Source organism: Corvus cornix, chromosome 5 (genome assembly GCF_000738735.6).
Source record: "Corvus cornix cornix isolate S_Up_H32 chromosome 5, ASM73873v5, whole genome shotgun sequence".
Taxonomy (NCBI): Eukaryota; Metazoa; Chordata; class Aves; order Passeriformes; family Corvidae; genus Corvus; species Corvus cornix.
Genome location: NC_046335.1, coordinates 3,308,122 through 3,324,462, shown reverse-complemented (window position 1 = coordinate 3,324,462; position 16,341 = coordinate 3,308,122). Strand labels below are relative to the sequence as shown.

The 16,341-nt window shown below is 45.5% G+C and overlaps 1 protein-coding gene across 1 annotated transcript in view; it reads right to left on the bottom strand.

The window, feature by feature from the left end:
- Positions 1–16,341, bottom strand: part of FBXO34 (F-box protein 34) — a 39,543-nt gene that overhangs the window by 10,690 nt on the left and 12,512 nt on the right. The window contains 2 exon segments of the mRNA XM_039552150.1: positions 559–3,250; positions 15,065–15,143. Coding sequence (XP_039408084.1) covers positions 559–635 — 77 coding nt within the window. The 5' untranslated portion in view covers positions 636–3,250; positions 15,065–15,143.

Genomic DNA, 16,341 nt, shown 5'->3' with positions numbered 1-16,341 from the left:
TGTTCTGCACGGTGTTCCTATAAGGAGACACAGTGAGAGGCATTCACTTAATTGTCACATAAGCACAAGTGTTTGAAATCAGTCGTGCATTTCTCCTTAATAAGAGACACAGGAGAGTGAGCAATGCAAAATCTGAGCTTAAACTAATCTAATTACTTAGTCCACAGTAAGACAAACCACAACAATGACTGCCAGCATTTCCACTTGCTTTAAGCTGCCTGCATGTTTTAATGCCTACTCTGACGAGCCTTTCGCCAATTAAGTTTTACTTCAAAGTCATGTTTCCCAAACTAATTTACAGCTGTTGCTAGAAAACCCAAGGATTTCTCCAAGTACACTACCAGCTGTAGTGAATCTGCAGTTGTCATTATCAAATAAAAACGTCAAAGAACATTTCTGCCCTTAAGCCATTATAACGCTTCCCTTGAACACTACCCAAAAGTCAGAATTTAGAGCAAACGTTTGAGCGACAGCACAAGACAATAGGAGAGGACAAGGAGAAGGCTAAAATCGGTGCTGGACACTCAGCTGCAGGCAGAGCAGCCAGTCTGTTCATACCGTTTGACTTGATGGAAGGTGGAGGATGTGGAGTTCAGCGGTTCCCTGTGGAGGCCAGCTCTGCAGGAACTCTTCATGGTAACGACCTCTCCAGCTAAGGCACCTCGTCACAGCCAGTCCATCCTGGGCTACACCCCAGGCTCCCCCATCAGCTCTGCCTGCCCCACACGCAGCTTCACCGTGTCTCTGCCACCTAAAAACTGAACAACAGAGAGCTACGTGAGAAGACCACAGGCACAGATGATCAGGACACGGACTTTCCCATGAGAGAGAATAGATATATATAAAAATATAAATATATACAAACACAAACATGCTATGCATGCATAGATACAAAAGATATGTATTCAGATATAAAAGAACATCATCATGCCAGTATTGCAGCTGGAGTTCCTGAACACCACTAAACACAAATTAACACGCCCCACCACAGCCGGTCTGCACACACAGAGTTTTTTCACCTTATATCCGACTGCAGCACTACCTTGGCACCTCCCACGGAACACGCTGTCTTCCCAGCTCCATGTAAACAGGACGCACAAGATCTCTCTGCTTGTTAGCACCACATCAGGCTTTGGAGGGAAGTAGCTGCTAGCAGTGAGATTTGAGGCTGCCAGGAGTTACGTTAGCGCTCTAATCAAAATAACGTGGTGGATTTCATAAAAGGACAGAAAACATGTCACCACGCAGCCTCCAAGTCTTGTGAAAACTGCCCTGTCTTTGCATCACATGCAGATAAGACAGATTACACCAAAACAAAGCTGTTCTGCAGGATCTCTTTTTCTCCCTGGGTTGCTGCCTTCTACACCTTGTCCTTGGAGCAGACACTCTTACCGGCTCTTTAACGCACTTTGATGGAGAAAGAACAACAACCTTCGAGCTGGAACATTAAAGGGAAGAGTGACACAGCAAAAGAGCCCTGGAAAACCTCAAATACTCCAGCCTGAGCTGCCAGCAGATTGTTTTAGAGACTGTTTGCTTCCTCTCTAGAGGACCATGCACAATGATGCCGTAATAAAGGAATGCCATTTGAGGATGCTAACTATGGAGCTGTGCCCCCAGGGGAGCTGTGATTTAGTGCAGCAGGTTGTTCTCTCCTTTTCAGCAGCTTTGCCTGGTGTTCCTACTGCTGCCTACCCCTGCTTTTGCAGAGATGGAGCCTCTCACATCACCCCCTTCCCGACACCTCCCACACAGAAGAGCCCCCACTATACCCAGCTCAGCACAGCACTGCTTGACCGGTGTGGATCACAATCAATGCTCCCACTAAACACTCCTGGCCTGGAAAACCTGCTCTTGGTAGCCACACTTGCCAGGAAAATGATGAAGGATGAACCTTCCAGGCAGGAAAAACAGAAGCTGGTTTAGATGCACCTGACTTGATGTCTGCTACAGCAATTTCATGGTTCGTCTAATGGTGGTGAATAAGAGGTTAAGCGTTTGCCTACACTTGAGTAGCAGGAGCCTAAAATAATATATAAAGTATTATATAAACACATTCCAGTCTTCATGAAGAAATCTCTGCTGAGCTCTACACAAGGCTAAGAAACGTGTGGGGTGGAGGAGACACAGGCATGGCAGAGGCAGAGCAGGAGGAGGAGAGCACGTCCCCTGCTCCAGGGATCCAGGAAGACCAGGAGTTAGGCTGCTGTGATCAGCAACAGCAGAAATCAAAGCTTTGTAGTTAAACACCGTTTTCATCAGACTACCCAGAGTCTGTAACAAGGACCTACCTCTACAAGTGAAACCTAGGCACAAAAACCAGCTGTTTCTGATGTTCTGATGCTGTAAAGATATATATATTCACAAACAGTAATTCACAGAGAAGAAAAAGCATATGCCCAGTGCTTTAGGAAAATCAAACACAAAACCGTTACTTTCCCATGAACCATCAGTAAGAGGCACTGAAATTCTGACTTTTCTCCAAGCTTTTGTCTGGCTCTCCTTCTGGCTTTACTGACACTAGCATTTCAAACTCAGCAGGAACTGTATCACAGAACCATGATTATATCCACACCCAAATAAACGCAACCACACCATTTCAAGAATGCCACTCACTTTTCCAATAGCTTAAACCCTCTCCATGGATCCCTGGTTAGGAATACCACATGTCTTGTCCTAGTCCCACTCCTCTGGAGATCAATTGAGAAGATAAAAAGCCAGACAAAGAATTGAAACCCAAAGATATCTTGTTTGCAGTAAAGAGCTCGAGAAGCAAAACCATCAAGAGAAGTGGTTCAGGGCAGGAGCAGCCACAACCCTGATCCAAGCATAGGCATTGTATGGTGGGATTTCGTGAGTTTAGGAAGGGACCAGCAACTACTAGAGGGAAGCAAAAGCTGACAAAATAAACACAGCCAAGTTCAGATGGGCACTGCAGCACAGACCCAACCACAGCTCCATACAAAGCATGCTTTTTCCCCCCCTCTGTAGCTGCTGGGCTATAGAAAAGAGCTGAAATAGACTATTAATGCCAGCAAGCTCCTGACAAATTCCTACTGTGTGAGGAGTAAAAAGCTGTGCTTGTGAATTAAAAAAAAAAAAGGAAAAGAGAAAAAAGCCCCCAGCATTTAAGCTAGCAGATATACTTACTGCCTTTTAACTACCACTGTTTCTGTACCAAGGCTGATCCTTAGCAGAAGGAGCTGCAGCCGATTTAAGTTTTGCACAGAGTCGGGTACAGCCCGAAAAACTGAAATACAGATGCACAGAGAAACAAAACAGAAGAGGAAGTTAAAACCCTAATCGTGTTCTTCTCCCTCTCTGAAACCACCCCCAAACATATGCCCTTCTGCAGAAGATGTGGGAAGGACTCGGGTTTTGGCAGCAGAAAGCATCACATCCTCTCAGCCGCGGACGGCAGCTCAGGGAACGGTCCCACAAAATTCCCCTTCTTATCACCAGGTTTGAACACTGCTGCAGCTTAGGAAAACAAATGTATCAACTCAACCAGACCGCAGTCAAGGTCTCCTCATCCGTGTAGCAATTCACTACAGCTTTTGATATTTTGATAAGTGCAAGGGCAAGTGTGTTTTAGCTGTAGCAACAGTAACTGATCAACAAACCAGTTCAAAGGGTGGGCACATCCTCTCAGAAAATTTACTTTCTTGAAAGGAGGCCATGGCCTCGGGACTGGATCTCAGCAACAATCACCCTGTTGGTAAAAACATGTGTCAAAACACATTTGACCACCCCACCTCCATGCAGGGCAAGCTTTGGGATGCTCCACAGGGGTGTCACACTGGATTAGCTGGGCAAAGAGCGTCAGCACACTCAGGATGCAGAAGGAAGCAGCAGCAAGTGTTTCAGAGCAGAGCTCAGAGGAGTTAATACCAAAAACAGTCATTGGTGTGGAAAAAGTCAGTGCTGAGGCTTTATAATAAGATAAGGGTATTTGTTTTCTTGCAAGAACCAGGTTCCATGTCCATTCCCCCACCAGTGAGCTCAAGCTTAGGTTGTTCCATGATCCTTGTCTCCAAAAGAATAATGCACCCGATGTGAAATTCTGCCATTCCCCAGCCTAGTCATCCCGCCCTCCCTCCCCATAACCCCCGCAGGACACCTATAACAGCACCAGATTCTCCTAAGCAAGAGGCTTTGGCAAAGTTTCCCTCATCCCAACATTCCCACTGGGAACAATCCACAGCAGCTCCCAGCCCATGTCTGACAGTGAGATGACACACCAGGTCCTCAGCCTCTTAGACACCTATAGGAACACAACCATTTCTTTTTAACCATTCTTCAGGTAATCTCTACATATTTAAAACACCTTAAAGAACTACCTTTTAACCCCGGAAGAGCCACCACAGGCACCGTTTGCCTTGTGAAACCTTGTGTGCTCAGCTTCCCCTCTGTTTGATGGTCAATCAGATCTGGTATTATCTGATCTAAAGGCAATGAAACTGCCACAGGGGCTCCATCTGGAATTGATGTGGGGGAGCTTCCTTTGTCTACTCCCACACCAAAACCAGCTGATGGCACTTCTGTTAGGCACCAGGAACCAGAGTAGGCAAAGCAGCAGGACCTGGTTACCACTGCCCTTTGCTCACTTCCCCACCAAATTCACTCCAGACCTTCCTTCTCAAAGCTCCTCCAAGCTCCCATCCTTGGATCACACCAGACAGAGCAGCAACTTAAATGAAAACTGAAGATTCCCATGTAATCAGAGGCCACAAAGATGATGAGGGGTCTGGAGCATCTCTCTTATGAGGAAAGACTCCAGGACCTGGGCCTGTTTAGTCTTTCACACCTTCCCCTTTATCAGCACTGCCTCCCTGCCTGATTTCTCACCTGAAGCCTCTCAAGGAGCTGCACTAGGTCAGAATTAACCCAAAAGTAGTCAGCTCCCTGAACCTACTTACCCCTGACCTGGCAGGAACTCACAAAGCCCAGCAGGACAAGGTTCTCAGAAACTCAGATTGGACTCAGCCATCTCCAATCCACACCTGGAATCATGCTGGAAAATGCAGCTGCTACAAAGTGGGTTTTAGCTTCTTTCAAGTCAGTGGAAAGGAACACTTCTGAATGCACAGTGGGGAAAAGCCAGAGTGTGTCAGCAGGGAAATGAGCATGTAGGGCTCCAAGGCAACATTTGACTCCTCACTGCTGTCAAACAGCACTCCTTGCTGTACTGATAAGCATGTGAAATGCTCATTCCAATGAAGCACTACAGGGAGAACCTGTTTTCCTTCCAAGATCATGTCAATAAAGAATGAAAGGCTCCACATTCATGGCTCACATGCTTTCTTAGAGTGGGGTAAGTGTTGGAAGGACTAAGTTGTCCGCTCAAAAGGAAAATCTCAGAAGGGAAAAAGAAAATAAAGGAAAGACAAGCTCTACTGCACCCTCTTAGCCCTGCGTGAGTATTGGGAAAATATAATATTACAAATGTTTCCCTTGTTCAGCTATTCCTGAAAGGCTTCAGCTGCCTTGCACAATTTGGGTAAGGACATCACTCGCTGCTCAGCTGGGAAGAAGTTAAGAACTGGCTCATTAGATTTGTTCTGCTTGATCCAAGACGAAAACAAAACCAGTAAATCCCTCACTGGGCAGTGCTGCTGCAGCTCTGGTGACAAACACACGGGCCTCACACATCACTCTGCTTTCTAGAAAGCTGCCTTGGCACCCCTTGTCACTGTCGCGTGCCCTGAATGACAAACTGGGGGTAGCAAAGACCCCCCAAGTGGGGCTGTGGCTGCTGCACCCTCAGCTCACGGGGCATGGGCAAAAATCCTCCCTGAACACACCACACTCGAGGCCACATGACCCACGAGCCATGTCTGAATTATTTAGCTGATAAAACTACACTTGTTTTGCCATGCAGATTGTGAATTAATGAAAGCTCAGCTGAAAGGCTACTTTCTTGGGGCGAGAGGAAGGAGAAAGCTTCCAGAAGCCTTCCTATTATAGAAGCAATAGAGCTGGTTCCAAATATAGTAGAGCAGCACTCCCAGAGCTCTGGAGACATCGTGCCCTGGTTTTGTGAGGCTGAGGTCTCGCTGGATTGCTCCTGCACATGCAAAGATGGGTAGAAAGGACTGCAAGATGCAGAACTGACATGAAAAGGGAGTTTCAGGACAAACAGCAGAGGCAGAAACCCAGACTGCCTCTATGGAAGAGATCAGCCTGAACACCAGGAGAGAGCCAACCCACCCCACTTTAGAGAAAGCCAGTCAAAACCAGCACGAAGAATCACACCTTTCTCAAGAACACAACATTAGCTTGCTAAAAAACATCCTGATTATTATTATTGTTATTATTGTTATTATTATTATTATAACCCCAATGTGACAGATTAGGATTGCCAACAATCATTTCATCACCCTGATGGCAGGGATCCTGGCTGGAGAGGTGCACTTGACTCACTTTGGCATGCAGAGGGTGGATTTGTTTTTGCTGTGACAGCTCATAAAGTGACCATCACGTGCCCTGCCTCACAGAAATTCCTCACCAGTTCACCAGGAATAGTTTGTTAGTGATCCAGCAGCACGGGATAACGACGCACTCTAATTCTTAAAGTTTCCTTCTCCTGTTTCCTGGCAGCTCTTGGAACACAACAGAAATAAACTCAGTTGCAAATCTGTGATTACAAGTGTATCTTTGTGTATCTCTGCATCTGTGTACTCCAGCATAGGACTGGCCTTTTGATTGGTAAATAGCAACAAAGTAAAATGTCACCAGGAAACCAAAAATCTCATACATGACACTACAGAGGGAAGAAGGCCCCCTGCCCCACAGCACAAAATGCACAGTGATAATTGTTCCTGCACATCTCTCCATGGGGTATGAAATGGCTTCTTAAAATAGTAGAACAAACCTACAGTGACTTCTAAATATCCAGCAAATAAATAAATACAGCACCTTCTTTAGAACTCTGCTAACAAGGAAAACCCCACAGCAGGTGACTTAAGCGCTAAATTCATCATCTTTAAAACTCAATTCACTGAGCTAAATATGCCTTTAACAGGTTTCTATGGCTCTAATTGGTTTGGACCAGCCCTTGGGTGACCAATTCTCCTTTCTGAGACCACCCCATATTCCCTGATTGCAGGTCCAGACCTACACAGTTTAGCAGAATGAGGGGTAATTCTATTCTATTTACTTCAGTGGAATCTTACCCTTTAACCAAAAGGTTATTTTGTGCATTTCTCTGTCCTGTACCACTGTGGATACCTTCTCAGCAGACAGAGGCACAAAAGAACCCCGAAAAACACTCCCCAAAAAACCCCAAGCAAACCCAGCCCACACAGACGCATGAAAGACTCAAAGCAGAACGACACAGTTTCGTCCACATGGATTCATTCTGCCAATCCCCTGCAAGGCTGAGAGGTTACAATATCCATTAGGCATCTCTAAAATATCCACATTTTTCCTAAGGGTCTCCAAATCCAAATTCAACGAACCTTACTCAGCAGTACAAACACTAGATTAAATATAACAGTACCAAAAAAAGAGTTTTAGAAGTAACTGTGCCATTACTTGCAAATATTTGGATAGGCTGGATAAGGCCTTAAGCAACCTGGTCTAGTGGGAGAAGTCCCTGCACACGGCAGGAGGTTGGGATGAGATGATCTTTAAGGTCTCTTCCAACCCCTTAACATGCTATGAGTCCATGATTTCTGTCATTCAAAATGCCCAGGTCTTTTCTATCATATTCCTGAATCCACTCTATTCTCACGTAAGAGCATTTTCTGCTACTTTTAGCATAAATGCCTCATGAATTGTCACAAAATCTTATATCCTTTCAAACTTTTGTTTAAAGTAGGCCACTGCTGGTGCCCCAATGTCACACTTCCATGCAGAACTACCTTTCACCTTGCAAGGACAATGTAAAAATGCTGAACTCAGAAATCCCAAATTTAAAGGCCAGCAGGTCACAAAAAAGTCTGCTCTGCACTTAGGGAAAGAGCTATCCAAGTATACCCAACTTCAGGACAGATTTCACGCAGAAAGAAGCTCAAACTATTTTTCACAGCATATTTTGGAACAAAGCGCCTCATTACATCTGCAAACTTCCACCAGAACAGATTCCTTAGGAGCATCTACAAACAACCTACCCACCCATCAACAAACAAGACACTACCCACACCCTCTGCACAAGCTTTGGATTCACTGGGCTTTCCAGATGTACCTTACAAAACAAAGCAAAAAGCTCCTAAGGAGCAGGTTACAGGCTAAGAACAAAGATAAGAAAATCACTAATTAGTGTCAGGTTCTAACAGAGCTTCTACTGGAGGAGGTCAGGGCTGCCCCAGGCCCTTTCCAGCCACCTCCACATGTCCCATCACAGGATGTGGCTGAGCCCATCACTGAACCAACCGGTACTGTCACAGAATCAATCATATTTAAGAAAGGGTAAAAAACACAACAGTAATCAGTAATCTCATGAACTTTATCTTGACCTTTAAGCTCTCCTGGCAGTCTTTCTGTGACATCTCCGATTCCAGTCCCTGGCAGCCAACAAACTCCTTGGGGCAACCCGTCAGGGGGGCAGATGGATGTGTCTGTCCCCTGCAGCAGGGAGTCACTCACTGCAATCACTCACCGCTTATTATTAACGTCAAGTCTTCAGGAGGGACAGGAATATTCCTCCTTGTATAGACAGTGACCACTTTCCAGTCTCCCTCTTTTATTCACTTCTGACTTCTTGTGAGATGTGGTGCAGAGCCCACTGGGATCCCTGATGTAGAGCAGGGAATTCAGATTTCTGGGTCGCTAAGCTCTCTGAAAACATCCTATTGCATAGAATCCCAGAATGGTTTGGGTTGGAAAGGACCTCAAAGTCCATCCAGTTTCAACCCCCTGCCATGGGCAGGGACACCTTCCACTATCCCAGCTTGCTCCAAGCCCTGTCCTACCTGGCCTGGAACACTTCCAGGAATGAGGCAGCCACAGCTTCTCTGGGCAACCTGTGGGAGGAGAATGACATCCCTTTACCTGCTGCCCATTCCTGTTTTGAAGCAGCCCAGGACACAGTTATCCTCTCTGGGCTGTGAGCACACATTGCCAGCTCACATCCCTCTTCTTATCCACCAGAACTCCCAAGTCCTTCTCTGCAGGGCTGTCCTCAATGACTTCTTCTCCCAGTCTGTACTCATACCTGGGACTGCCCTGACCCAGAAGCAGCACCTTGCACCCAGACTTGTTGAACTTGATGAGGTTTCTCATTCCCACGAATGCCACACAAACTTCTTACATCCTTGTGCAACTCCTGGACCTGGTGACACAGCTCCTCCATGAGGACACACCATCTGGAGAGATGATTCTCAGCCCCAGCTTCCTGGACAGGGAGCAGCCACCTTTACACCCAGAGGCCTCCAGAGCTCTATTACCACCAGGTCTCTTTGAGAGGGACTCTCTGACACCATTGGGGCAGCAGCTCCAGCAGCTGCCAGGAATGAGAATCTCTCCAACAGCTCCAGGCCTGCAGTGTGAAGTCACACAAGCAGAGGCAAAGAAACAGGACACCAGGGTGTCACAGCCAGCAACATAAAGCTGGAACCCTAACCAGTGACAGCAGGAACAGGACAGCAAGGCAGACAAGACTCACAACAGCATGTGGCACAACACCACAATCCAAGCAGTTATCCCTCAGCCAGAACCAGGCACCTGCAGAGCTCATCCAAGCACAGACAGAGCAGCAGGAGCAGAACAGGGAGGGAACAGAGCGCTGGTGAGCAGAGCTGGGGTCACACAAACGCAGGTGAGCAATCCCAAAGCAGCATCAGGGTATTTCCCACCCTAAACTGCTTTGCAGCTTGTAAAAAAGCACAGAACCCGTTTAAAGGGACCAGAAAGGACTTTGAACACCCAAAGCACAGACATGTGACACATCATGGCCAAAGTGCTCAAGATGAAGACACAAGGCAGCCAAGAGGACACACTGCAAATCCTTCCCAGACAAAGTATCACCTGGGTTATAGAAATTCTCAAGAGAACTTTATACACAAAACATCTGCTGAACTAAGTTTCAGATGAGCTCAGGGGTTTTGACTGGTAAACTGCAGTAGAGACCAAGATTAAATACAGTATCTTATTGCATGATTGTTTCCAAAAGACTCCTTAAAATCTAAACTAATCTGGAAAGCTACCAATTCCATGGATCTTTAATCTTTTTTTAGCTCTATTTTAAAAGATTTTTTTTTCCATTAATAACCCAAGAATTATTGAAGTAAAAAATAGTTTGATATTTTCAGAGCTTTGTAGTCAATACACCTAGCAACTGACACAATTAAAATTTCAGAAATCCTAAGCATAGCACAAATTCCACTGTAATTCATTCTTATAGAAAAAAGAAAGGCCCCAAAATAGCACTGAAATTTCAGTAAAGGACAACTTCTGCACGCCCAAGTGCCTTATGAACTGTGACAACTTCTGCTCCAGGTCTTTCCCTTTTCACATTTCCTCTTCAAAATTTAGTGGTACAAACCTACAAGAGGACACCAGAAATAATCCTGGTGCAATACTTTCCATGTTAATAACCATTCTGGAGGTATGAACTATAGAAAAGTCCACCAAAAAACATCAGATTCAGATTTGTTTTACAAGACTTGAAACTTTTTTAGTGAAAAAACACAGAAAACATAAAATCCTAGAATGGTTTGGGATGGAAGGGACCTTAAAGATCACCTCGTTCTAATACCCTGCCATGGGCAGAGACGCCTTCCACTATCCCAGGTTGCTCCAAGCCCTGTCCAACCTGGCCTGGAACACTTCCAGGGATCCAAGGGCAGCCACAGCTTCTCTGGGCACCCTGTGCCAGGGCCTCACCACCCTCACAGGGAAGAGCTTCTTCCCAATATCTAATCTAATTCTCTCCTCTTTTATTTTAAAGCTGTTCCCCTTTGTCCCATCCCTATCTGTTCATGTAAAAAGTCACACTCCCTCTTTTTTCTAAGTCCCCTTTAGGCCCTGGAAGGGGCTCTGAGGTCTCCCCAGAGCCTTCTCTTCTCGATGCTGAACACTCCCAGCCCTCCCAGCCTGGCTCCAGAGCAGAGGTGCTCTCTGCATCTCAGAGCATCTTTGTGGTCTCCTCTAGACCCATTCTAACAGGTCCAAAAAATAGTTTTATAATCAAGACTGAAAATGAAAAAACACCTGCATTGCTCTCTAACCCAGTATTCCCACTGCTCCCTTCAGCACAAACAATATTTTCTTCTCAGAGTTTCCCCTCTTGGACAAAATGGAGAATATATGAATGAACCCCACCAAATCACTAAGATGTGAAGCAGAAAATAAGGAGCCCACAACTGTGGTTTAGAAGGGGTGGTTTAAGTGAGCCAGCTTTGGAGCTGGGGATTGTGACCCTGCTGTGGAAACCCTCTGCACCTTACAAACCAAATGTCCCACTCCAGAGCTCCCACTCGCCCCCCTGGCTTTCAACAACCAATTCTCTCCCAAAAGCCAGCTGCAGCTTGCCAGCCCAAACACTGAATTACCAAAGCAGCCACCAAACTTGAGCCCTCACCATTTGATATCTCTCACCAATTCTCCATGAGCTTGCAGGAAACAATTTCAAACAGCTCCCTCATGAAAATAAGTTTCAAGCCTTAGTTTTTTCCATCCCGAGCCATCCCTGCACTATTTCATAGCTCTGATAATTGTACCACTGACTAACCTCCAACTGGGAATAGCTGTTTTTATCATCACTATTAAAAACAGTCCCTCACACTGTTAGGAATCTGGAAATTCACTGGAGCTGCATCCCACCCTTCGGCCTCTCAAAACACTACAGAGCAATGAAACTATGTGCTGAAACCAGAGGATCCCTGTGCTGAACAACTCCTGTAATTTCTGGGTAACTGGAACTGCTTCCTAAGTGAACCATGGAGGTTTGGTTATTGATTTTAGAGGAGCAAGTGGCACAAGAGCTCTGAAAGTCAAAGTTTTCCATACTGTTCTGGGAAAGTTTAGTTACTTTTAGAAATGCAGCAGTAATGTGCATGTTAAAAAGCCTCTCACATTCACCTAGTTTTGTAGTTTTTATGCTTTTTTTAAAAATTAAAGTAAAAAGATCATCTGCAGTTTTTCTTTCCTAAAAGCACGTTATCTTGGTTTTTACACCTTGGCCAGAAGAGTGACTGACAGCTCTCAGAGAAGTAGCAAGACGCAGAAAAATAAGAGTTGAAAGAAAAGTGGATTTAAAAAACAGCTTTTAATTATCTGAAGGCACAGCTGCCAAGTAGACAGCAAAGAGGCTGTGCATCACTTACAGATGGGAAAACTCCCCCAGGTTGATTTCACAGCCCATTACAGTGGATTAACCTATTAGGAAGAACAAAATATATATTTTTTTTTTAATGGATGCAAGTTTCAACAGCTTGAAAAATCATTGCCACTGGTACTTTGATACACAGGATCAGCAATCTGTTTTATAACACTTCCAGTCATCACAATCCATAAACACACCCTAGAAAAAAACCTCATCCTCTTTCTTAATGCATCTTCTGTCATTATTTCATTCTCAGGGATCAGCATCTCTCTTGGCTCCCCACTTTGAATATCATTTCATAAATCAGTACTTCTTTTATTGTTGTTAAAGAGAAGCATCAAACACCTTCAAACTCTTTCACACACATCTTTGCACACACACACATTATTACATCTGCCAGATGCCACTGTATAAGGTATTTGTCAAACAGAAAAGCACCAAAGCACTGATTTTCAGCTTTCCAGGATCCCTGTGCTAAATCCTGGGTGTGCCTACTTTTGTTTGGTATCAAGTTCCTCCTGCTGGCTCCACTGCAAGAGCAAACTACAGGGATAGTTAAGTTTTTCCCCACCACCAAAAACATCTGTTCCTTTTCTGAGTTCTCCAGACTTCCTTCCCCTTGACCGTATCACAAAGCCTCTCTTTTCAGCAAGGCTGCCTTCTTGATAGTCCATCACCATTATCTTCTTGTTCTCTGCAGAGCAGCTTGAATCACTGGGTCTTGCAGAGCTTCCAGTCCTTTCAGCTCAAGGCCAGGATCTGAATTCAAGCATCAAGATTTACAGAGAGGGTTGTTAAAACTCCTTCCCTGACTCTTTTTTAACACTCTGCAGCTTCCTGTCCTGGGAGGCAACCAAACTGCTACAAGAAATGCCAGTTTCTGTTAAATATCCTCAGTTCCTGTGACACTGAGCATTTAAAACAATTACATTACTTCCAAATCTTGCACTGTAACAGCTTTTATCCCTCTAAGTGCAGAGATGAGCAAAAATTACTTTAGCACCAAGGAGTGTAAGTTGGTTATTTGCTGCATCCCACAGCACTTCTAGTTAACATTCAGGCTTGGCACGACTCGAGCACACAGCACAATGTCACTCCTCAAAACCCCACTGTTCAACCTAAAGGCACTTTTTCTAAAATTTTTTTTTTTTTTTTAATTTTAAGGGTGCATCAGCTGCTAACTGAAAGTGGGAATGCTTCATTTAGCACACACACACACACACTTGTTAAACTGCTCACAGCATGCAAATAAAACACCGCATTGTGCAAAAGTCATTCAGTCTCCCCATCCGTAGATATGAGCAATGGAACTGCGGCCAGGAAAGAGAAACTTGGAACAACATGCAAATATTTCAGTCCCTTATTCCCAATATTCACATCCCAGGCTAAAGCCCACAGCCCTGACATGCTGAGGGGTGACCATGTTGAGAATCTGCCCTGTGCAACGGGTGGGAAAACGACCATTATCTGTCTTGCCCCTGGACTGCACCCTTTTATTTGTAGTTATTACTGCAAACTGCCTTTTTTTCCAGACAATGGTTGTGTTATTATAGGTACCTTCATGCCGTGCCAAAGCACATACACACAGCAATTCAGAACAATCAGCCTTGTTTTCATGGGAGCAAAGGTTGCAGCCAAATGAAATGGGTGGAGATCACATTAAACAATCTTGGAATCTGCTAATAGGATATAGGAAAATGTGACCATAATGCAGATGCGGAGTTCCCCTTTCACCTTCCAATGTTATGGATAAAATAAAAGCTTTGGAAAACCAATTAAACTGTTTGAACTACATTAAGCAAGTCAAAGTGTTCTCAGGGTGCTTACAAGACCACTGAGACGTTCTTTAAAATTAAAACAAAGCAGGGCCCTTTTAGAGCTGAAACCAGAGAGCATTTCCCCACCCCAGAAACAATGATCTCTTCCACCACCTGTTTTAAAGATACAGGAGAAGTCACCTGCTTCTCCATGGTGAAGAGAAGCTCACCAAGACAATTGTTCCTGTCTTAGAGACAGGATCAGCCCCTCCTCTAAGCAGGGAATTTTCACACTGAGGCACCTTGGCTGGTCAGCTGTAACCTGCATTCCCCTTGTTTGCTTTTGAGATGTGCATTAGTCAGCTTTCTCCTCCACAAATCTGATTGTGCCTCTGCATGATCGTGCACTGAAGTCATGTCCTTGAGCGTGTGACATCAGTCTGTTGCCATGGCAATGTACAGGGCAGTCCAAAATTCAGTATTATGGCATCACTGCGGGATCAGACAGCGGAACAAGCCAACGCCTGAGAGCTGGTTAATGCAGTACGAACAGCCAAGACATTTCAATCTAAATGTTAAAGTGTAACTGCACTTCATCACAATATTCTTCATAAATATGCCTAGAAGCCCCAAGAAAGACAATCCAGAAGGTCACTGAATTGAAGTAACAGGCGAGCCATCACGCATCACTAAAATGAAGGGCAATACGTTTCCAAGGATGGCCACCAAGTATGAAGAAGCTTAGTTCAGCTCTCTGAATAGAAACCACCATCTGTTCCTAAGGCAACACCAGAGCTGCCTAAAGACATCATCCACAAAGAAACAGGGATGGCCCCTCAGCACCCCGAACCAAGTGTTGGGTTGCACCCAGTTTTTCTGGAAATCAGAGACTGGAGGATCAGGATCACAGCACTGTCAGCCCTTTCAAAGGGACTGCATTACATAAAACACAGCTCTTCAATTTCAAGCTCTGAAGCAAAGACCAGTGCACCATTAACCCAACCTGTAACAAAGCCACATAGTTAAAAAAGGGTGGTACCTTCCAAGAGTTGTTATTCCAGGTAGGCTTAGACATTACACTTCTGTAGGTTCCTTGCACACTCACGAGAATGGCATTTCTGAAGAGCAAAAGGGAAGGAAAAAGGAAATTAGTGACACAATAACGGCGTTAACAACTACTATCCAGCTCCTAAAACCCGAAAGATCCGGTTTGCCCAGAGCAAGGGGTACATGGGAACAACAACCCATGCACTGCTGACGTGGAGAACCACCAATTCACAGCCCTCAGCGCTGACTGAACAAGTACACCCCAAAAACAGCCCAGCAAAACTACAGGTGGCTGGGCAGAAGCCAATTTGGCACTGTGGGAGCCCAGGGTGCAGAGATAGCAGAGAGGAGGGACCGCAAAGCCTCCAGAAGCCACAGTGGACCCCTTTCTTTACCTGTCCCTCTGTTCCCATCAAGCACACACGTTTTGGGGTCCGGCTGTGGATTCCCAGTGGCTGCTCTGACACCCAGATTCCTCAAGCCCCTGGAGTGCCACTGCTGTTGTACGTCAGCTTCCGTGCAGCCCAGCCCCTCCCCGTACGCTTGACTGGTTTCATTTTGCCTCCTTCCGCTTTCCCTTATTAATCCACGCGTTTCCAATAACTCAGTCAACACTTCCTTCTGCAGAGCTGACGTCCAGCCTTCCCACAACCCCAGACGCACCCACAGTTTCTTAACGCTGCCATTAATGAGGCACATTTCACGTTCTCTACACGGATGTAGCCCTCACCCACTTCTAACCCCTCCACCCATGTCCCTGGCTGTAATTACCCCATCCCTCGTTATCTAATACCCAACACAAGCCTTAGGGCTGGGAACCACTGTTTGTTTGGCTCTGCAGTGTCACACACCCCAGTGGTGTTGTATAAATAAATTCCACAACCTGTTTGAGCCTGAGCTTGGTTGAGGCCTGAATTATCCCAGTTTCCAAGTGACTGCTGCAAATACCTTCGCTCGCTCCCTGCTCGCTTACGCAATCGGCCACCAAGGCAGCTCCAGGGCCAAACATCATGACAGCCAACTGTTCCCATGGATCACAACTGCTCAGAAAACAACTTAAATCCCTCTACTTTTAAATACAAACTGCAGATTATAAAGGGATGAGACAGGCACAAGCACACAGCTCTCAGAAATGTGCCTCTGCCTGTCACCTGAAGGACAAGTTCCACGTGCCAATGTCAGCTCTCAGCCACCAAAGCACCCCGGCTTTGCCACAACCCTTAACTCTCAGCAGGTTACCCACTCACAAGTCTGAAGCACCAGGGAGGA